Below are 15,535 nucleotides of genomic sequence, written 5' to 3'. Positions count from 1 at the left end.
TTAACAAATATGAAATAATACTTATTCATAAATGGCAGAACTTAAGCTATCATTAGACAAAATGGCCTTAACTAATTCTTAGCACAAAATGGCGGTACTTTTAGGCTAAAAGACTAATTCCTTCAATGATGGGTTGTATTCAATGCATCACAAACACCCAGTAGAAGAACTCCCGGCTCCATAGGCACCAGAGCCCCTGAACTCGCTCCATAGACGCCTATTCGTCCATGCACACATCGACTTTTATCCGGATTATCAGCAGCAGAGTTTAGGGCCAGTAAAGCGTCCCTCTCCGGAGCGCAGAAGAATCGTGTTCAGGAAAGGAACATTTTGGTGGAAAAAACGCTAAATGCGGCAAAAACAAAGTCTAAGCGCCGACCACGTTTAGCGTTTGGGTGTTTATTCATTTCAATGGCGAGTTCTCTGACCGATGAAATGACTGAACGTCCGAGCGCTAAACACATCTCATCTCATTACCGCATTTACACGCGTTTTTGCCGCATTTCGTGTTTTTCCTCCTCCAGCAGAAAAGCGTTCCGGTGTACACGGAGCCTTATAGACGGATTTCTTCTACTCGGGATAAAAGTTTTCCATGAATTAATAAATGCTGACCATTGTAAGCACCCCTGTCAGTGGGAAATGGATGGGGGAATCTGGGAACAAGCTGGGAATGGTCTCTCTGAGATGATGGGGATTCCCCGGCATTGTCCTGAGTGTGTCTGTATGTCAGTGGGGGGGCATTAGATTGTAAACTCCTTCTCTGGTGTGGAATGGTGCGGAGGGATCTCTGTAGATCAATAGAGATCCCTCCTGTGATTGATCCCCGGGGTTTCCTGTGGATCCCTCCCATGCCCGGTATCAGGAGATGATTGGGGGGATTTGCACATTCACAATCTTTGGATTCCTGGAATCCTATTGGTTGGATGTCTCCAGATTTCACTTTCACTTTGTGGCTTCTCCTCTCCAACCGTCTCACTGTCACTCTGCCCGGTAACTGCTGACCCTCCATCTCCTGATTTTCCTATTGGGTAGAGAGGAAGCCTCCTCCAATCAGCACAGAGCTCCGCCCTCCTGTACACAGACTGTCCCTGAGCTGGGGGAAGTGGTCGGTGAGGTGTTTTGGGGTCTCTATAGATGACAGCGGGGAGGATGAAGATGGTGACCCCCCTCATCCTGATGATTGTGGGGGTGTCAGGGGTGCAGTGTGGTAAGTAGAGGACAATATAGATGCCATGTTGTCAGTGGGGGGGATTTCCTCCAAGTGTTGTATAGAATGGTAGAAATCAATGTGTAGTGATAAAGGTAGAAGTATTGTGGAAGTGACAGCCATGTCCTGTCTGTGTGAAGATGACAATACGGCTCTCCAGGCTCTGAAGGCTGCTCCTGGATCGTGTGTACGGAGCGGGGGATGGGCGGAGAGGTCAGGGCTCACCAGACATCACAGTGTATCCGCTGACAATACATTTCACCTTCTCACTGCTCACACCTATTTCCTGTTCTAGATGTGATCCTGGAGGGGGCGCTGTGTTCATTCTCCTCTGTCGCATGGACATATAACTGGGGGGGGGACTTGTAGTTCAGATTTGGATGGAGTGGTGAGGGGTCAGATCCTCTGGATGGATTGTATTGCTGTCTGTGACCCCGTTAGGGAGACTCACCCCCCCCCCCCCATGTGTGCTGATCACCAAATCACAGGAAGAATAGTGAGGACACAACCAACATGATGTGTTGTCACCACAACAGGAAGAATGGGGACATTTGTTTCTGTGACAACTAGGAGGGGATTTCTTCTCACTTCCTGTTGAGTCTATAGGACAGGAAGTGAAGGAAAATCCCCCTAATGAGACCCAGATGGCAGAATACAGAGGTTGTTCCCTCCCCTACTTTATCCACAATAACAAACATTCAGCTTTAGATCTTCCTTTAGCCCCCGGTCACATCGGTGCGATTTGGCATGAGATTTGTGTGTCATGCGACTTGTAAATCGTATGCCAAGTCGCCCCCTATTGTCCGCTATCAGAGCGATCATATCGGCGCGGTTCTGACTTGGTCGCAGCCGCAGCGATCTCTACAGTAGTACATGCACTACATTTGGTGCGATTTACATAGATACCTGTATCGGATGTCTTACAAATCGCACCTAAATCAGCGAGTCCCCTGACTTTACTTTCCTGTAAGTCGCAGGATTTCAGAGTCGGGTTTGATGTGAGCGGAGGATGAGGGCCGGTTCACACCGCCGAGATTTGGGAATTGGAATCGGATCTAATGAATGTGAGTGTCTGAACATACGCCATTTGCTGCAGCGCCATTTCCAAAGCCGTTCTTGTATGACTTTTCCTGCAGTTTGTTGCGATTTCACATACATAGACGACAATAGAAATCGCACGCAAAACGCAAGTGTGTGGAAATATGCGCGATTTGTGATCATTTTTATTAACCCTTTCCTAGTTGTTTCCGGCTGTCTCTGCCTGTTCAAGCCTGACCCTCACATTGTTCCTCCCTGAGACTAGTACACCCCCCCCCTCCCCCCCACATCCCCTCTGATGTCCCCTCTGACAAGTAGCAGGACATGGAAAATGTAAGAAATCACCAGAAAACACAATGGAAGACGCAAGAAATTGTTGGGAAATCTTCACAAGTTGCAAAAAATGTTCAGAAAACGCGGTGAAATTGCAAATAAAAAGCGCTATTTTAAATCGCATCCGGTGTGAACCAAACCTAAGGCCCCATGTACACGGGACACTTCTGAACGATGGAGACTGACTGCTGGAAAACGTAGGTTAAAAAACGTCTGTTTAGCAGCGTTTTCATAACGTGTTTATGTGCGTTTGCGTTTAGAAGCGTTTTTTAAAAATAAGCACAGGAGAACCTCCCAAATGGCCAGAATGCAGTGAAAAGTGGTAAATTATTAACTATTTCAGACTGTTTCAGAGAAATACAGAGAGTAGAAGCAGAGACAGCAGTATGTGTTGAGATCAGCTTAGGTGTGAGTTGCTCATTAACATTTTGTTTCCAAGGGTGGGAAAGGTGTCTGGTGGAGTCATTAAGGTCACCTGGCAGGAGGTCTTCATGAGGAATCTGAGGTGTGAATGGTCATTAACATATCTTTTGTTTCCAAGGGTGGGAGAGGTCTGAGGTGTGAATTGGTCATTACAATGTGTGACAAGCTTGGTGGGAACATCCTGTGTTCAGTGTTTTGTCCATCTGAGTACCTTGAAAACACATTACATGCATTTTTCATGATGAAAAAAGGCTCTGGACAGCATCGGGAACTGGAAGAGTTAAAATTTCAAATGCAAATGCTTATAAACGTGATTTTCTGCGTTTACAAGCATTTTGCGTTTGAAACGCTGATAAAATCGACTGCTGAACGCAAGTTTTCTGCATTCAAAAAAACGACTATAAACTCAAATGCCTGTAAAGGACTGTAAACGAAGATGTGTACATGGACACATAGGAAAACATTAGGGAGAGTTCAGGGGCTGCTGAAAAAAACGCTGAACATCTCCTGAACGTGAGTTTATCAGCCGCAGTGTACATGAACCCTAAACCCAACTCTAGGAAAAACGTTTTCAGTTTCGGATAGATTGGGGAAGTGTTAGGACCTCTGTCTGCATTGTATTGGTGTCTGTCCTGCCATGAGAGATTCTCCCTCACTTCCTGTCCAGATGATGGGTGTCACACAGAGCAGGAAGAGGACATGGGGACACAGACAAGGTTTGACTACTTCTCTACCAGAACCATTTTTTTTATCACACGTTAATATCAGCATTTTGTGCTAGAAAATTACTAAAACCCCCAAATTATTGTATATTTTCTGAAAGCAGAGACCCTGTAGAATAAAATGGCTGCAGTTACAAAATTGTTTATCAAAGTCATAATTTCAGGAAGGAATACACTATAGTGACATTTGGAGCAAATACATAGCAGAGTAAAATAATATAAATGGTGAATGCTTGTGAGCTATTATGAAATGAGGTATTCAGTGGGTAATATATATTTATCTTCTTATGTGATGTGTTTGGTGCGCTGGCACTTGCACCGACTCACTCGCTAGTGTATATATAATGTTGTAAATAGATAGTGCCGCGCTCCTATATAATAGTATATATGTCTCTTACTCCTAGAGGTACATAAATATATATCTAAAGCAATACATGAATCTCTGTGATCAATAAACAAAGTAGCAATTTTGAATTATTGGTGAATCGCTCTGACTAGTGAATCAAACAATATATATGGATGTAAGTTACATACAGGTGACTGATAACAATCACTCCTAAATTGATTGTGACTTGAAAAGTGCAATAGAATTCAAATACATACAGTCTAAATAGGTGCCCCTCTGTTCTGCTGTGATCACTCTATTTATATTGTGCAAAAGCATATAGAATTGTGCACGTGCATATATTAAAATAAGTAAATAAAAAGTCTTTCAGAATAAAATGTGCAGGTGGAGTCCTTATTCCCTCTCGCCGAGTGCTTAGTGGTCTCCCTATGCGCTCACCTTTATATTTGCCTGAATGAATCCAGGCAAATACGCTTTTAATCCTTCCAGGATTGATGGGATGGGATGGTACTCTTATACAAGCTGTTCCAGAAGGTAGGTGTGGATCTATAGGGGTTCTCCTGTTCTCTCCTTAATCCCCTTGTGCAGCTGCTCATGAATGGATATCCTGACCAGCTCTCTGAGGATCTCCTAATTCCCCTCCTGGGGTTGACACCTTCTCCAATCCTCCTTATACCAGCTTGAGGAGTGTTGGTCAATTGGAAAAGGGAAGAAAACAGACCATGGTGCCTTATCTTTGTGCATAAAAGGAGATTTATTGCTGCCAATTAAGGTGTTGCACAATGGTATACAGCTCTGTTGTAATCCAGGTCAGCAGAGATGACAATCTACAGAAATACTCTGCCTCTGCCCCTGCAGTGCTGTCTGCCTCCGTCTGTACTGGGATCACCGAGCCTCTCCAATGCAACGTCGTGACGTCAGAGCCCCTCCCCTACGCGTTGCGTCACAGGGTCACGTGACTTCATCAGGGAAAAATGATTGAATCTAATCTAATTAGATTAATTGGCAGCAATAAATCTCCTTTTATGCACAAAGATAAGGCACCATGGTCTGTTTTCTTCCCTTTTCCAATTGACCAACACTCCTCAAGCTGGGATCACCGAGGAGGATTGGAGAAGGTGTCAACCCCAGGAGGGGAATTAGGAGATCCTCAGAGAGCTGGTCAGGATATCCATTCATGAGCAGCTGCACAAGGGGATTAAGGAGAGAACAGGAGAACCCCTATAGATCCACACCTACCCTCTGGAACAGCTTGTATAAGAGTACCATCCCATCCCATCAATCCTGGAAGGATTAAAAGCGTATTTGCCTGGATTTATTCAGGCAAATATAAAGGTGAGCGCATAGGGAGACCACTAAGCACTCGGCGAGAGGGAATAAGGACTCCACCTGCACATTTTATTCTGAAAGACTTTTTATTTACTTATTTTAATATATGCACGTGCACAATTCTATATGCTTTTGCACAATATAAATAGAGTGATCACAGCAGAACAGAGGGGCACCTATTTAGACTGTATGTATTTGAATTCTATTGCACTTTTCAAGTCACAATCAATTTAGGAGTGATTGTTATCAGTCACCTGTATGTAACTTACATCCATATATATTGTTTGATTCACTAGTCAGAGCGATTCACCAATAATTCAAAATTGCTACTTTATTTATTGATCACAGAGATTCATGTATTGCTTTAGATATATATTTATGTACCTCTAGGAGTAAGAGACATATATACTATTATATAGGAGCGCGGCACTATCTATTTACAACAAACACATAGCAGAGATTTTGGTAAAATAAAATAGTTGTGTGTTTATGGGGGGATGGGGAGTGACAGCACCTGCAGAGTCCTTTATAAGTGATTGTGTGGTTCTGGAGCTGCCGGATCACATTGTACCCCTACTCATTCACCAAAAAAGTGTGAAAAAGTAAATAAAAACACACACACTGTTTGTGACAATTCCTTTATTTAAAAAAAAACAACACACAATCGATGTAGATCCATTATCAATCAGGATGAACACCAGCCGCTGACCAGAGAAATAAACTAAGGGTTGGGGCATCCTGTGATGTCACCATATTGCTGAGCTCCCTTGTGACATCAGTTTATTTAGGGGCGGGAGATGGAAGAACTGTCAGACGGCGGAATCTTCGTCGGGTGCGGACCTTTTTTTTTCCGGCGTTCATCATGGTTGATGACTGATGATGGATATACACCCTGGAAAATTAATTTTTTTTCAATAAATTACTTGTCAAAAACTGTGTGCATTTTTATTTACTTTTTGACACTTTTTTAGTGAATGAGTAGGGGTACAATGTACCCCTACTCATTCACATAGGACCTGGATGTACAGTCTTTGCACCCATCTCTACATACCTGCTCATTTCTATCTACTTTCTATGGACTGCCTGCATGCAGCTCATTGGTGGATAAAAGTAAACAAATGTCTTTGCATGCTGTACATGACTAAGCACCCATGTGAATGAGCCCTAATGGTTTGGTTTGCAAATTGCTGCAATTAAAATAAAGGAGAAATATTGCGCAGTACAGCAAAGGGCAATGCACTGCACTACAACTCACTGCACATTGTGGTGCCGCATTGCTAACATGCGATCAGATGTAGTTTTTTTATTTGTTGCAGTAAATTATCAGGACATTTATAATGATCGCACTGCCTTAAAGCATTTCTACAGGCACTGTTTTGTAATATAAAATAATAAACATGTTCTACTCACCTGACCTGTACAATGGTATTGCACAGATAGGCCTCAAACCTTCTCTTCTGAAGTCCCCCACCTGCAATCTTTCTCCTCCTCTTCTCTGACCCCATAGCAAGCCGCTTGCTATGGGGTTCAGATATGCAGGCTTGATCCCCAGCCAGGCTGTGCGCATCCATAGACACACACAGTGCAGCTTGTCCCTTCCACACAGGATTGGACTGACAGCAGCAATAGTCAATGGCTCCCACTGCTTTCAGCAAAGTCTATGACATCAGGAAGAGGGGAGGGAAGACCTGCAGAGGATGCATTGAGGTAACAAATATTTTATCTTTAGAACCCCTTTAACACGGCATATTTCAGTGTGCATTGTGACCGCCATTAATGCACCACAAGGGAACGCAGAAGTGGGAATTCAGCCTGAAAGTGAAGCAGTTATTTCCCCGCACAGAGCTGAGTAACATGTTGACTGTCATTTCCTCCAGTCCCCAGCAGTGTGTACTCACCATCATAGGCCAACAAAAAGCCTGGAGACATTTAAATACTGAATATATTCTTTCCAGATGATTGCTAAGTTTTGTGTTTTGTCCGGAGTTCTCCTTCAAAGTGAACCTGCAATCATTGTTAAAAAAGAAGTGTGTCCAAAGCTTTTTTGGTCGTACTTCTCTTCTGGGTCACAGGAGTTACCTTATTTCCTGCTAAAGTCTGCTGTCAGCTGACATTACAGAGCAGCTCCAGTCTTTGGATATATCCCGCCAACAATGTCAGGATCCACCCAGATGTCTGACTGACAGCTGGCTCAGTCTCTCAGCATGCCACTGCCCCCTCCACAGCCTGACACTTCAGTGAGTGCTGGAGGAGCAGAGCAGAGAGCTGGTGAATGACAGTCACCTGCTCTCTGCAGATTGAAGACTGAGAACTGAATGACCAGCGGTGATGTGATCACTCAGTGCTTGGTCTTAGAGCCAGTGAGGAGAAAGCTGCAGCTGTATAGGTCAGTATGAATTTTTGCTTCTTTGATATACCACACTTCTTTAAAGTTTTAAAACTAAAAGAACATATCTCCTCCTCGCTGCCTGTCCAGCTTTGGATCACTTTTCTGAGGCATAGCAGTCCTCGCCCCTCGGGTGAATGAGGCCGGAGAAAAGGTTTCCTTTAGGCTTACTGAGGGGTTTAGGTTTATTAAAGGTTTACTTTAGGTTTTTTTATGTTTTGAAAGTGCGGTCTCTATATTATTGGTTATGTAGAATGTTTCTATAATTTATCATTTCCATTATTCTTTTTTTATCTATTTTTAATTAATTTCCTTTTTCTGATTTTTAGATTTATCATCAGTTCCTTCTAGGAGATGTGATTAGTGGAATTGATTTTATTTTATTATTGGGGGTGCAGTTCTGTGAATAGAAATATATATTCTTCAAAAAAATCTTTTGAAAGATGAAAAAATGAAATTAAAATTCTGGACCAAAACTGAAAATTCAGGATGCATTTGGCCGAAGTATACAGGGCTTTTTTCAGTGGGAACGCGGGGAAACGCGGTTCCGGCACCTTCAGCATTGGATGTATGTAATGGCAAGGGGTGCTGGTGTGTGCTGGAAGGTCTATTGATGCTGGCTGCTGGGGGGGATCTCTTGTCACTTTTGGGGATCTATGTGTGGTATTTTGTTGCTGGGGAGGTCTGTTGTTGCTGTGGGGGATCTATTGTTGCTGGAAGGGGTATACTGTTAAGGGAGGGGTCTTAGTTGCTGTGTCAGGGCAGGAGCTGAGAAACGAACAGGCAGGCCTAATATCAATGTAACACACTAGCTGACGACAACCACCACCCACAGACCGAAGTCCCTCAGGACGCGGAGTCTAAGTCTCAGGCTGCCCTTCACCAGGACCCCTAATGGTGGGGATGGACTTGACGCAGCCAGGAACCAGGTCGCGGCCCCTGAGACACCCCAGTTGCGGTAATGGCCGCCGCCAATGGCGTGTAGCTGGTGGAAAGGGCAATAGAGTAGTCGGGCAGGCCGGGTCGACAACAACGGGACAAAACGGTACAGGACAGCAGACGAGAATCACAGGTCACGGGCCGGGTTCAGCAACAGAGGGTCAGATCAAAGGAGAACACAAAGAATGGTCGAGTCACAAGCCGAGTCAGATTCCAGGAGAGTCACGAGAGTCAGAACAGAGCTGTAGCAACACAAAGACACAAGTGCAAAGAGCATGTGCGGACCATAGGCTTATATGTAATCAGCCACACCCCTCTGGGGGCTGCACCTCAGAGACCTGAAGGCATAAAAGATTCCCACCATGCTCTGCAAAAATCCAAGATGGATGCCAGCACATGGAGTAACATAACCTCTGGGAAAAGGTAGGACCTTGACATGCTGTCTGCTGGGCAGTCTGTCGATGTTGGCTGTTGGAAGATCTATTTTTGCTGCTGGGGTATTTTGTTGTGGGCGTCCATTGTTTCTGGACAGGGTATCCTGTTGAGGGACGGGTCTTAGCTGCTGTCTGCTGGGCAGTCTATCTATGCTGGCTGCTGGGAGATCTTTTGTAGCTGCTGGGGTCTGTTGTTGATGGGGTGGTATTTTGTTGTAGGGGTCCATTGTTGCTGGTGGATCTATTGTTGCTGGAAGGTCTGTTGCTGCTGGCTGCGGGGGATCTGTTTTACTGCTCTTCTTGTTATTAACAAATTCCATGCAAATTACTTAGCACCAAAAATGATACTTGGCTCTGTACTCTCTAAAAGGAGCGGTACTGGGAGGTGAGTAGGGGGTGGAATGCAGGGACGGTGCTCAGAGGTGGGTAGGGGGTGGAACCCAGGGACGGTGCTCAGAGGAGGGTAGGGGGTGGAACCCAGGGACGGTGCTCAGAGGTGGGTAGGGGGTGGAACCCAGGGACGGTGCTCAGAGGTGGGTAGGGGGTGGAACCCAGGGACGGTGCTCAGAGGAGGGTAGGGGGTGGAACCCAGGGACGGTGCTCAGAGGAGGGTAGGGGGTGGAACCCAAGGACCAGGGGCGTACTGACCAAGCACTCGGGCACTGCCTGAGGGCCCGGGGTCAGTAGGGGGCCCCATGAGATGCCCCTGTTTCCTTTTTCATAGGCTTTTCTGAGTTTGGGCAAGGACACAAGGGCCCCATGATCCCCTATTGCCCGGAGGCCCCATGAGTTGTCAGTCTGCCCCTGCCAGGGACGGTGCTCAGAGGTGGGTAGAGGGTGGAGACAAGGAGTGACTCAGAAGGAGGGAGGTCCTGCACCTATTCTCTGAGGAAAAAAATAGCCCCGTATATATTTCTATACATTTTATATATAATTGTGTTTAATTTCTTTATTAATATCATCAATTTAAATCAATATGAATTTATTTTCTGCACCTTTTCGGCTGGTTTCACACTGAGAAGTTTTTGAAGCACTTTTGCGATTAAAAGAGTGCAAGAAAAGCTGAAAAAAATGCCTCCATTTAAATTCTATGTATGCCCATGTAATGCGATTCTGGCAATCACACTGTTTTGTGATCTGTTTCAGAGTGTTAACTTAACAACATTGACACCTGCAGCAGATTGTATAGACACCATGTGATTGCGATGCGGTGTGGGAGACGCACAGGACTTTATGTATTTTCCACATTGCATTAGTATGAACCAGGGCAAATGCATTGAAAACGTGGCAAAATTTCACCCGTGTTGCATTTTTGGTGCGGTTTTTGAGTCGCCTGACCTGTGAAAAACACCATAAACTGGTAAAATCGCAGCAAAAACTTGGCAAAATCATAGTAAAATGTGGCAAAATGCCACTTTTTTGGTGGCCATTATCGGCAGAACGCAGATAACCCTATTTTCGGCCAATCATTGGGCAGCAGAAACATCGCTGTGTCCCTATTTGTATGCATTGATTTTGGTTTTTGCTGGTTTTATGAAGGACACCTGCAGCTCTTCATACATCGCTGGATTCAGGATTCTAGTTGGGAGTCGGGAGATTTCTACACTTTTCTGGGATTTTTCTTCCCCCTGTAGAGAACTTTTTTTTATATTAATTGGTTTTCTTCCTAAATCAATTTATATCTCTCAGATACCTCCAGAGGGAGGAATATATCAGTAGTATACCCGTTTCTGATCAGCCTGTTCCAGGTCCAGCGGCCACTCCATGGTTCCACTGGTCAGTGTATTCAGGAGCTTATTATTACTCACAATCACCCTGTACATTTATGCTCATATTGTTACTTCATTAATATTTATCTAAATAAATCTTTACAATACTACACTATGAGCATTTGTATCTTTACTACTTGGCACTGAGCCTCCACACCTCAGCCCAGTATTCCAGGTACCTGTCCAGACTGGAGAAGTAAGAGTGTTAGACCAGACCATTATCCCCGGCACCTGCCATCTGAGCGTCCACCAGAGGATACTCCCATTACCAGGCTATACCTTCACAGGACCTTCGGCTACATGAGATCTCTATACGCGCATTAAGATAACGCTTCCGGTGAGTGGGCAATCTCTCTATACCTCCATGTCGGGATACAGGAATACACTCGTTTTGATTGATGTCATATTTATTACCTTGGACTGTTTACCATTCAGTTTATAGGACTCTATTACGTAGGATTCATATCCGGCTGATTGCATATACCATTAATTAATTAATTTATTCATCTATTTTTTATAGCGCTGCACTCCCAATTTTATGTTGTATATGAATGTGGGGGATTCTGCAAAATGCCCAAAAATCAGTTTTGTGTGGCTGATCCTTACAAGGGGCTCTCCAGATTATAGTAGAAGTAATGGCAGTATTTTGTTATCATTGGACAGAGTGGGGGAGGGATGAGACCCCCCAATGTACCCTCTATATATCCTATTACTGGTATCCCTGAGGGTGAGGCTCGGCCATCTGATTTTGATCTGATTTTTAGTGTGATTATGTCGTGTGACTTGGTTGTGTTTTGGATTTGGTTTGCATATTCTTTTGGTCCAAAATCACACCGGAATCACAGCAAAGTAGTCCAGCAACGTTTTCCAAAATCACTCCATGCTGAGTTCCATTGATGTGAATGGGCACCATTGAGAACAACGTGATCTCCATTGTCATGCGATTCTGTGCATCTGAAATCACATCTCAGATTGTACTGCTGTGGACCCGGCCTAAATGGGAAAGAAAATCCCAAATTATGGTTAGATCCAGAACAGGAATAGAAGGGAAATCTTCCAATGGGGACACTAGTTCTGGTGACAACCATAGTTTACCGAACTTCGGAGGGATTTCTTCTCATTTCCTGGGTTGGCTATAGTACAGGAAGACTCGCCAATTGGACATATAGTGGCTAAATGGTTAGCACTTCCACCTGGCAGTACTAGGGTCATTGGTTCGAATGCCAGCCACAGCACCACCTGCCTGGAGTTTGCATGTTCTCCCTCTGCCTGTGTGGGTTTCCTCCCACACTCCAAAGACATGCTGGTAGGTTAATTGGATCCTTTCTAAATTGGCCCTAATATGTGTATGTATGAATGTAAGTTAGGGACCTTAGATTGTACACCCCTTGAGGGTTAGGGACTGATGTGAATGTACAATATATGTGTAAAGCGCTGCGTAAATTGACAGCACTATATAAGTACCTGAAATAAATAAATCAAATATAGCAAAAACTGACAAAGGTCATAACCCTCCCTTACTCTGTTCAAATGGGAAAAAGTTTTGCATTCAATTCTACTAAAATGGGATATATATATCCCATTTTAATAGAATTGAATGCAAAACTTTTTCCCATTTGAACAGAGAATATATATATAACAAAAAGATTCATTGTTGCCAATAGTAACCAGTTGGGATCCTTGTGAACCTGTATTGTGAATACTTTGGGTGCCTCTCATGTTTTAATCTTAACTTGGTGACTCCCACTGATGGTACTGGCTTGGGAAGAGCCCATTGCGGCTCAATACATTCAGTAGGAGAGAAGAAAGCTCCTGATCGCCGCACACCACCGAGACTTCATCCAGGTCATGCCTCCCCGACGCGTTTTGTCCCACAGGGTTACATAGATTGGGGCGTGGCTTGGACGGAGCTGGCTGAGGCTGCTTTCACCTCTATGACCGTCGGGTCTCGTTGGTTTGCAGCGATCAGGAGCTTTCTTCTCTCCTACAGTAAGGATCCTTGTTTATTTTTCAACACTGCATTGCAGAGAGTTGGTTGCTGGTGACAAATCATTGATCTCAGATCACTTTTCATACACAGACCCCACATTGTCCTGTAATTCTCATCATTGGTAGTATTGCAGGGCCCCCCTCCCCCACCCTTACTGTCTCTCATCACATTTTTTAATCCTTTCATTCCTCTTATCACTTTATTTTTGTTTGTGGACATCAAGCTTGTATTCTCAGTACACAATGGTCCTTGTTATTTGTAGCAGATTAAACATTGGTGATGTGGATGAATTATTTTGGGTCTGATTTACTAAACCATATATGTGTGTATGGCAGGGCTTGGAGCTCATGTGAAAGCCTATGATCACAGCATTCAGTCTGCACCCTCCATGTGTACCAATGTGCGCCCTCCATGTGTACCAATGTGCACCCTCCGTGTGTACCAATGTGCGCCCTCCATGTGTACCAATGTGCGCCCTCCATGTGTACCAATGTGCACACACAGACTACAACATATACACAAAATGTATTCATCTCTGTCAGTATTATATAACAATAAAGCTGCGTCATGTACATACAATGATTGTTAGAGGATGTTGTAATAAACCCGAGATTGTATAAGGGCCAATTCATACTCTATGCAGTGACAGGAAACGATTGCTTCCTCTGTGTCCCATTCACACTGCAATGCAGCCTAGTGTTGCGGTATAATGCAGACATGCGGCATTTTATCGCAGTGCCTTGAGCCGAATCGCACTGCAATGTCAGGCAGCACAGCGCATTTTGTACATTTTGCACAGTTCAAATAAAGTTGGTACAAAACAAAAAAATGGAGCTGTGTGATGTGCTGAGTCACGTACCACACTGCCCCCTAGCACATCTGACAATGCAGAGCGGCCACAACAGGGAATTGCTCCGGTTGCTCTGCGATTTTAATGTTTTTTTAGGTGTAAATTTCCCCCGAATCCTCAGTGATCTGTGTGTAGGGGGAGGGGGTTGGGGGGTATTCTCCTGCACAGAGACGGATCTTAGTACAGAAGTTCAAGCACTAAGGGCTCTTTCACATGGTTAGCTGTGGGATAATGAAAATGGGTGGCTGATCCACAGTTTTACTGCCCCCAACCACCCAAATACTAATATTACAGCCTGACAGGGCTGTGCAGAGGCTGTGGCTGCGATGCTTTTGCTTCATGGCTACACCATTTTTATGTTGGGTTGCCGGCTCTGACGGGTCTCACTGCTTGTCAAACTCACCCATTGAGACTAATGGGGCCGCACCACGACTATAACCCAAACACTTGGCTCACTGTTGGAGAAATGTCACACGATGTAAAAACGCACTTCAGCAATTAAAAAAGTCTAAGAAATGTATTATCAGGTGGCAGTAGCACCTCCTGAACTCCTGTCAGCCATTGCTATACCCCCCTTGTATATGTGCGGATACAGGGTGGGGGATGCCTCTGCTGCTTGTGGTTCGCTGTGACAACATCCTGGTGGGATCGGTGAGGCAGGTCCAGACTTGTGTCCAGCCATGGCTGAGCTCATCCCTAATTACATCATACATTATGGTCAGTGTGTAGATTTGGATTGCCGTTCATAGATGGGATTGTACTCAGTGGTGTATTTTGGTTTTGGGCTGCCCTAGGGAAGACTAAAATCTGGCACCCCTCCTATCTAAATCCACCCCTTCATCTGCCAGGCTGCCCAGTGATCCTGGGGGCCCCTGATTGTACTAATAGTAAATTCATACCATCTTTGTTACATTGGAGGGGATTTTCTCAGTACATTGTTCACTTCACATTGAAGTAGACATGATCTGATCTTATTCCGGCAGTGATCTGGGTCAGGGATGACACTTGTATGTATCCATTATATACATTATGCTGTGTGATGTGTACAGGATGTATATATAACAGTCTGTATGTCTCTCTATCAGACAGTCACTCTATGCAGTTTTATTACACTGGAGTCTCCTCTCCGGGATCCGGGCTCCCTGCGTTCTCTATAGTCGGATATGTGGATGATACGGAGACAGAGCATTATAACAGCGACACTCGGCAGTTCTTTCCCAAGTCTGAATGGATGAAGAAAGCGGGACCTGACTACTGGGAGAGAGAGACACGAATAGGTCGGAACACTGAGGCTGTTTTCAAGCACGATGCACAAACAGTGATGAGACGATTCAACCAGACTGGAGGTGAGACAATTCTTACATTTCTATTTCTTTATTACACCAAATACAAACCCTGCAGACAGGATACAGGGGGGGAAAGGCCGACAAACACAGGAGAGATGAGACATTCTATGAGACAGATTTATAGAAGATCACAGCTTGATTAATAAATTCCTCCATCATCTGATCAGAATTATCACCTCACCTATAAATATACACAACTACTTCTTATAGGAACCCTGTACTGAGAGATATGGAGGCCGCCATAGCTGATCTCCTCTACTCCAGACTTCACTCTGACTTTACTTGGCCTCAAAGGGGTAAACCAAGCTGATGAATAGCAGCTGTGAGATGTTTCTGTTCTCTTCAGCAATCTCCAGACTTTCAGTTTGGACCCTTTCACATTGATGCATCTTTGCTGCACTTTTACCCTACTAAAAGCATAAG

At 44.5% G+C, this 15,535-nt stretch overlaps 1 protein-coding gene across 3 annotated transcripts in view; it reads left to right on the top strand.

The window, feature by feature from the left end:
- Window positions 1–1,062: 1,062 nt before the first annotated feature.
- Window positions 1,063–15,535, top strand: part of LOC149440792 (class I histocompatibility antigen, F10 alpha chain-like) — an 81,430-nt gene continuing 66,957 nt past the window's right edge. For all 3 annotated transcript variants that reach the window (XM_089658130.1, XM_089658129.1, XM_089658131.1), the window contains exons 1-2: window positions 1,063–1,207; window positions 14,852–15,112. In XM_089658130.1, the coding sequence (XP_089514256.1) occupies window positions 1,135–1,207; window positions 14,852–15,112 (334 nt within the window). In that variant the 5' untranslated portion in view covers window positions 1,063–1,134. The remainder of the gene's footprint in view (window positions 1,208–14,851; window positions 15,113–15,535) is intronic.

This window comes from Staurois parvus, unplaced genomic scaffold (assembly GCF_062004578.1).
Source record: "Staurois parvus isolate SC_StPar_1 unplaced genomic scaffold, SC_StPar_1.0 ptg001052l, whole genome shotgun sequence".
NCBI classification, from domain to species: domain Eukaryota; kingdom Metazoa; phylum Chordata; class Amphibia; order Anura; family Ranidae; genus Staurois; species Staurois parvus.
Note: the sequence above shows the minus strand (reverse complement) of the source record. Positions and strands in the feature narration are given on the sequence as shown.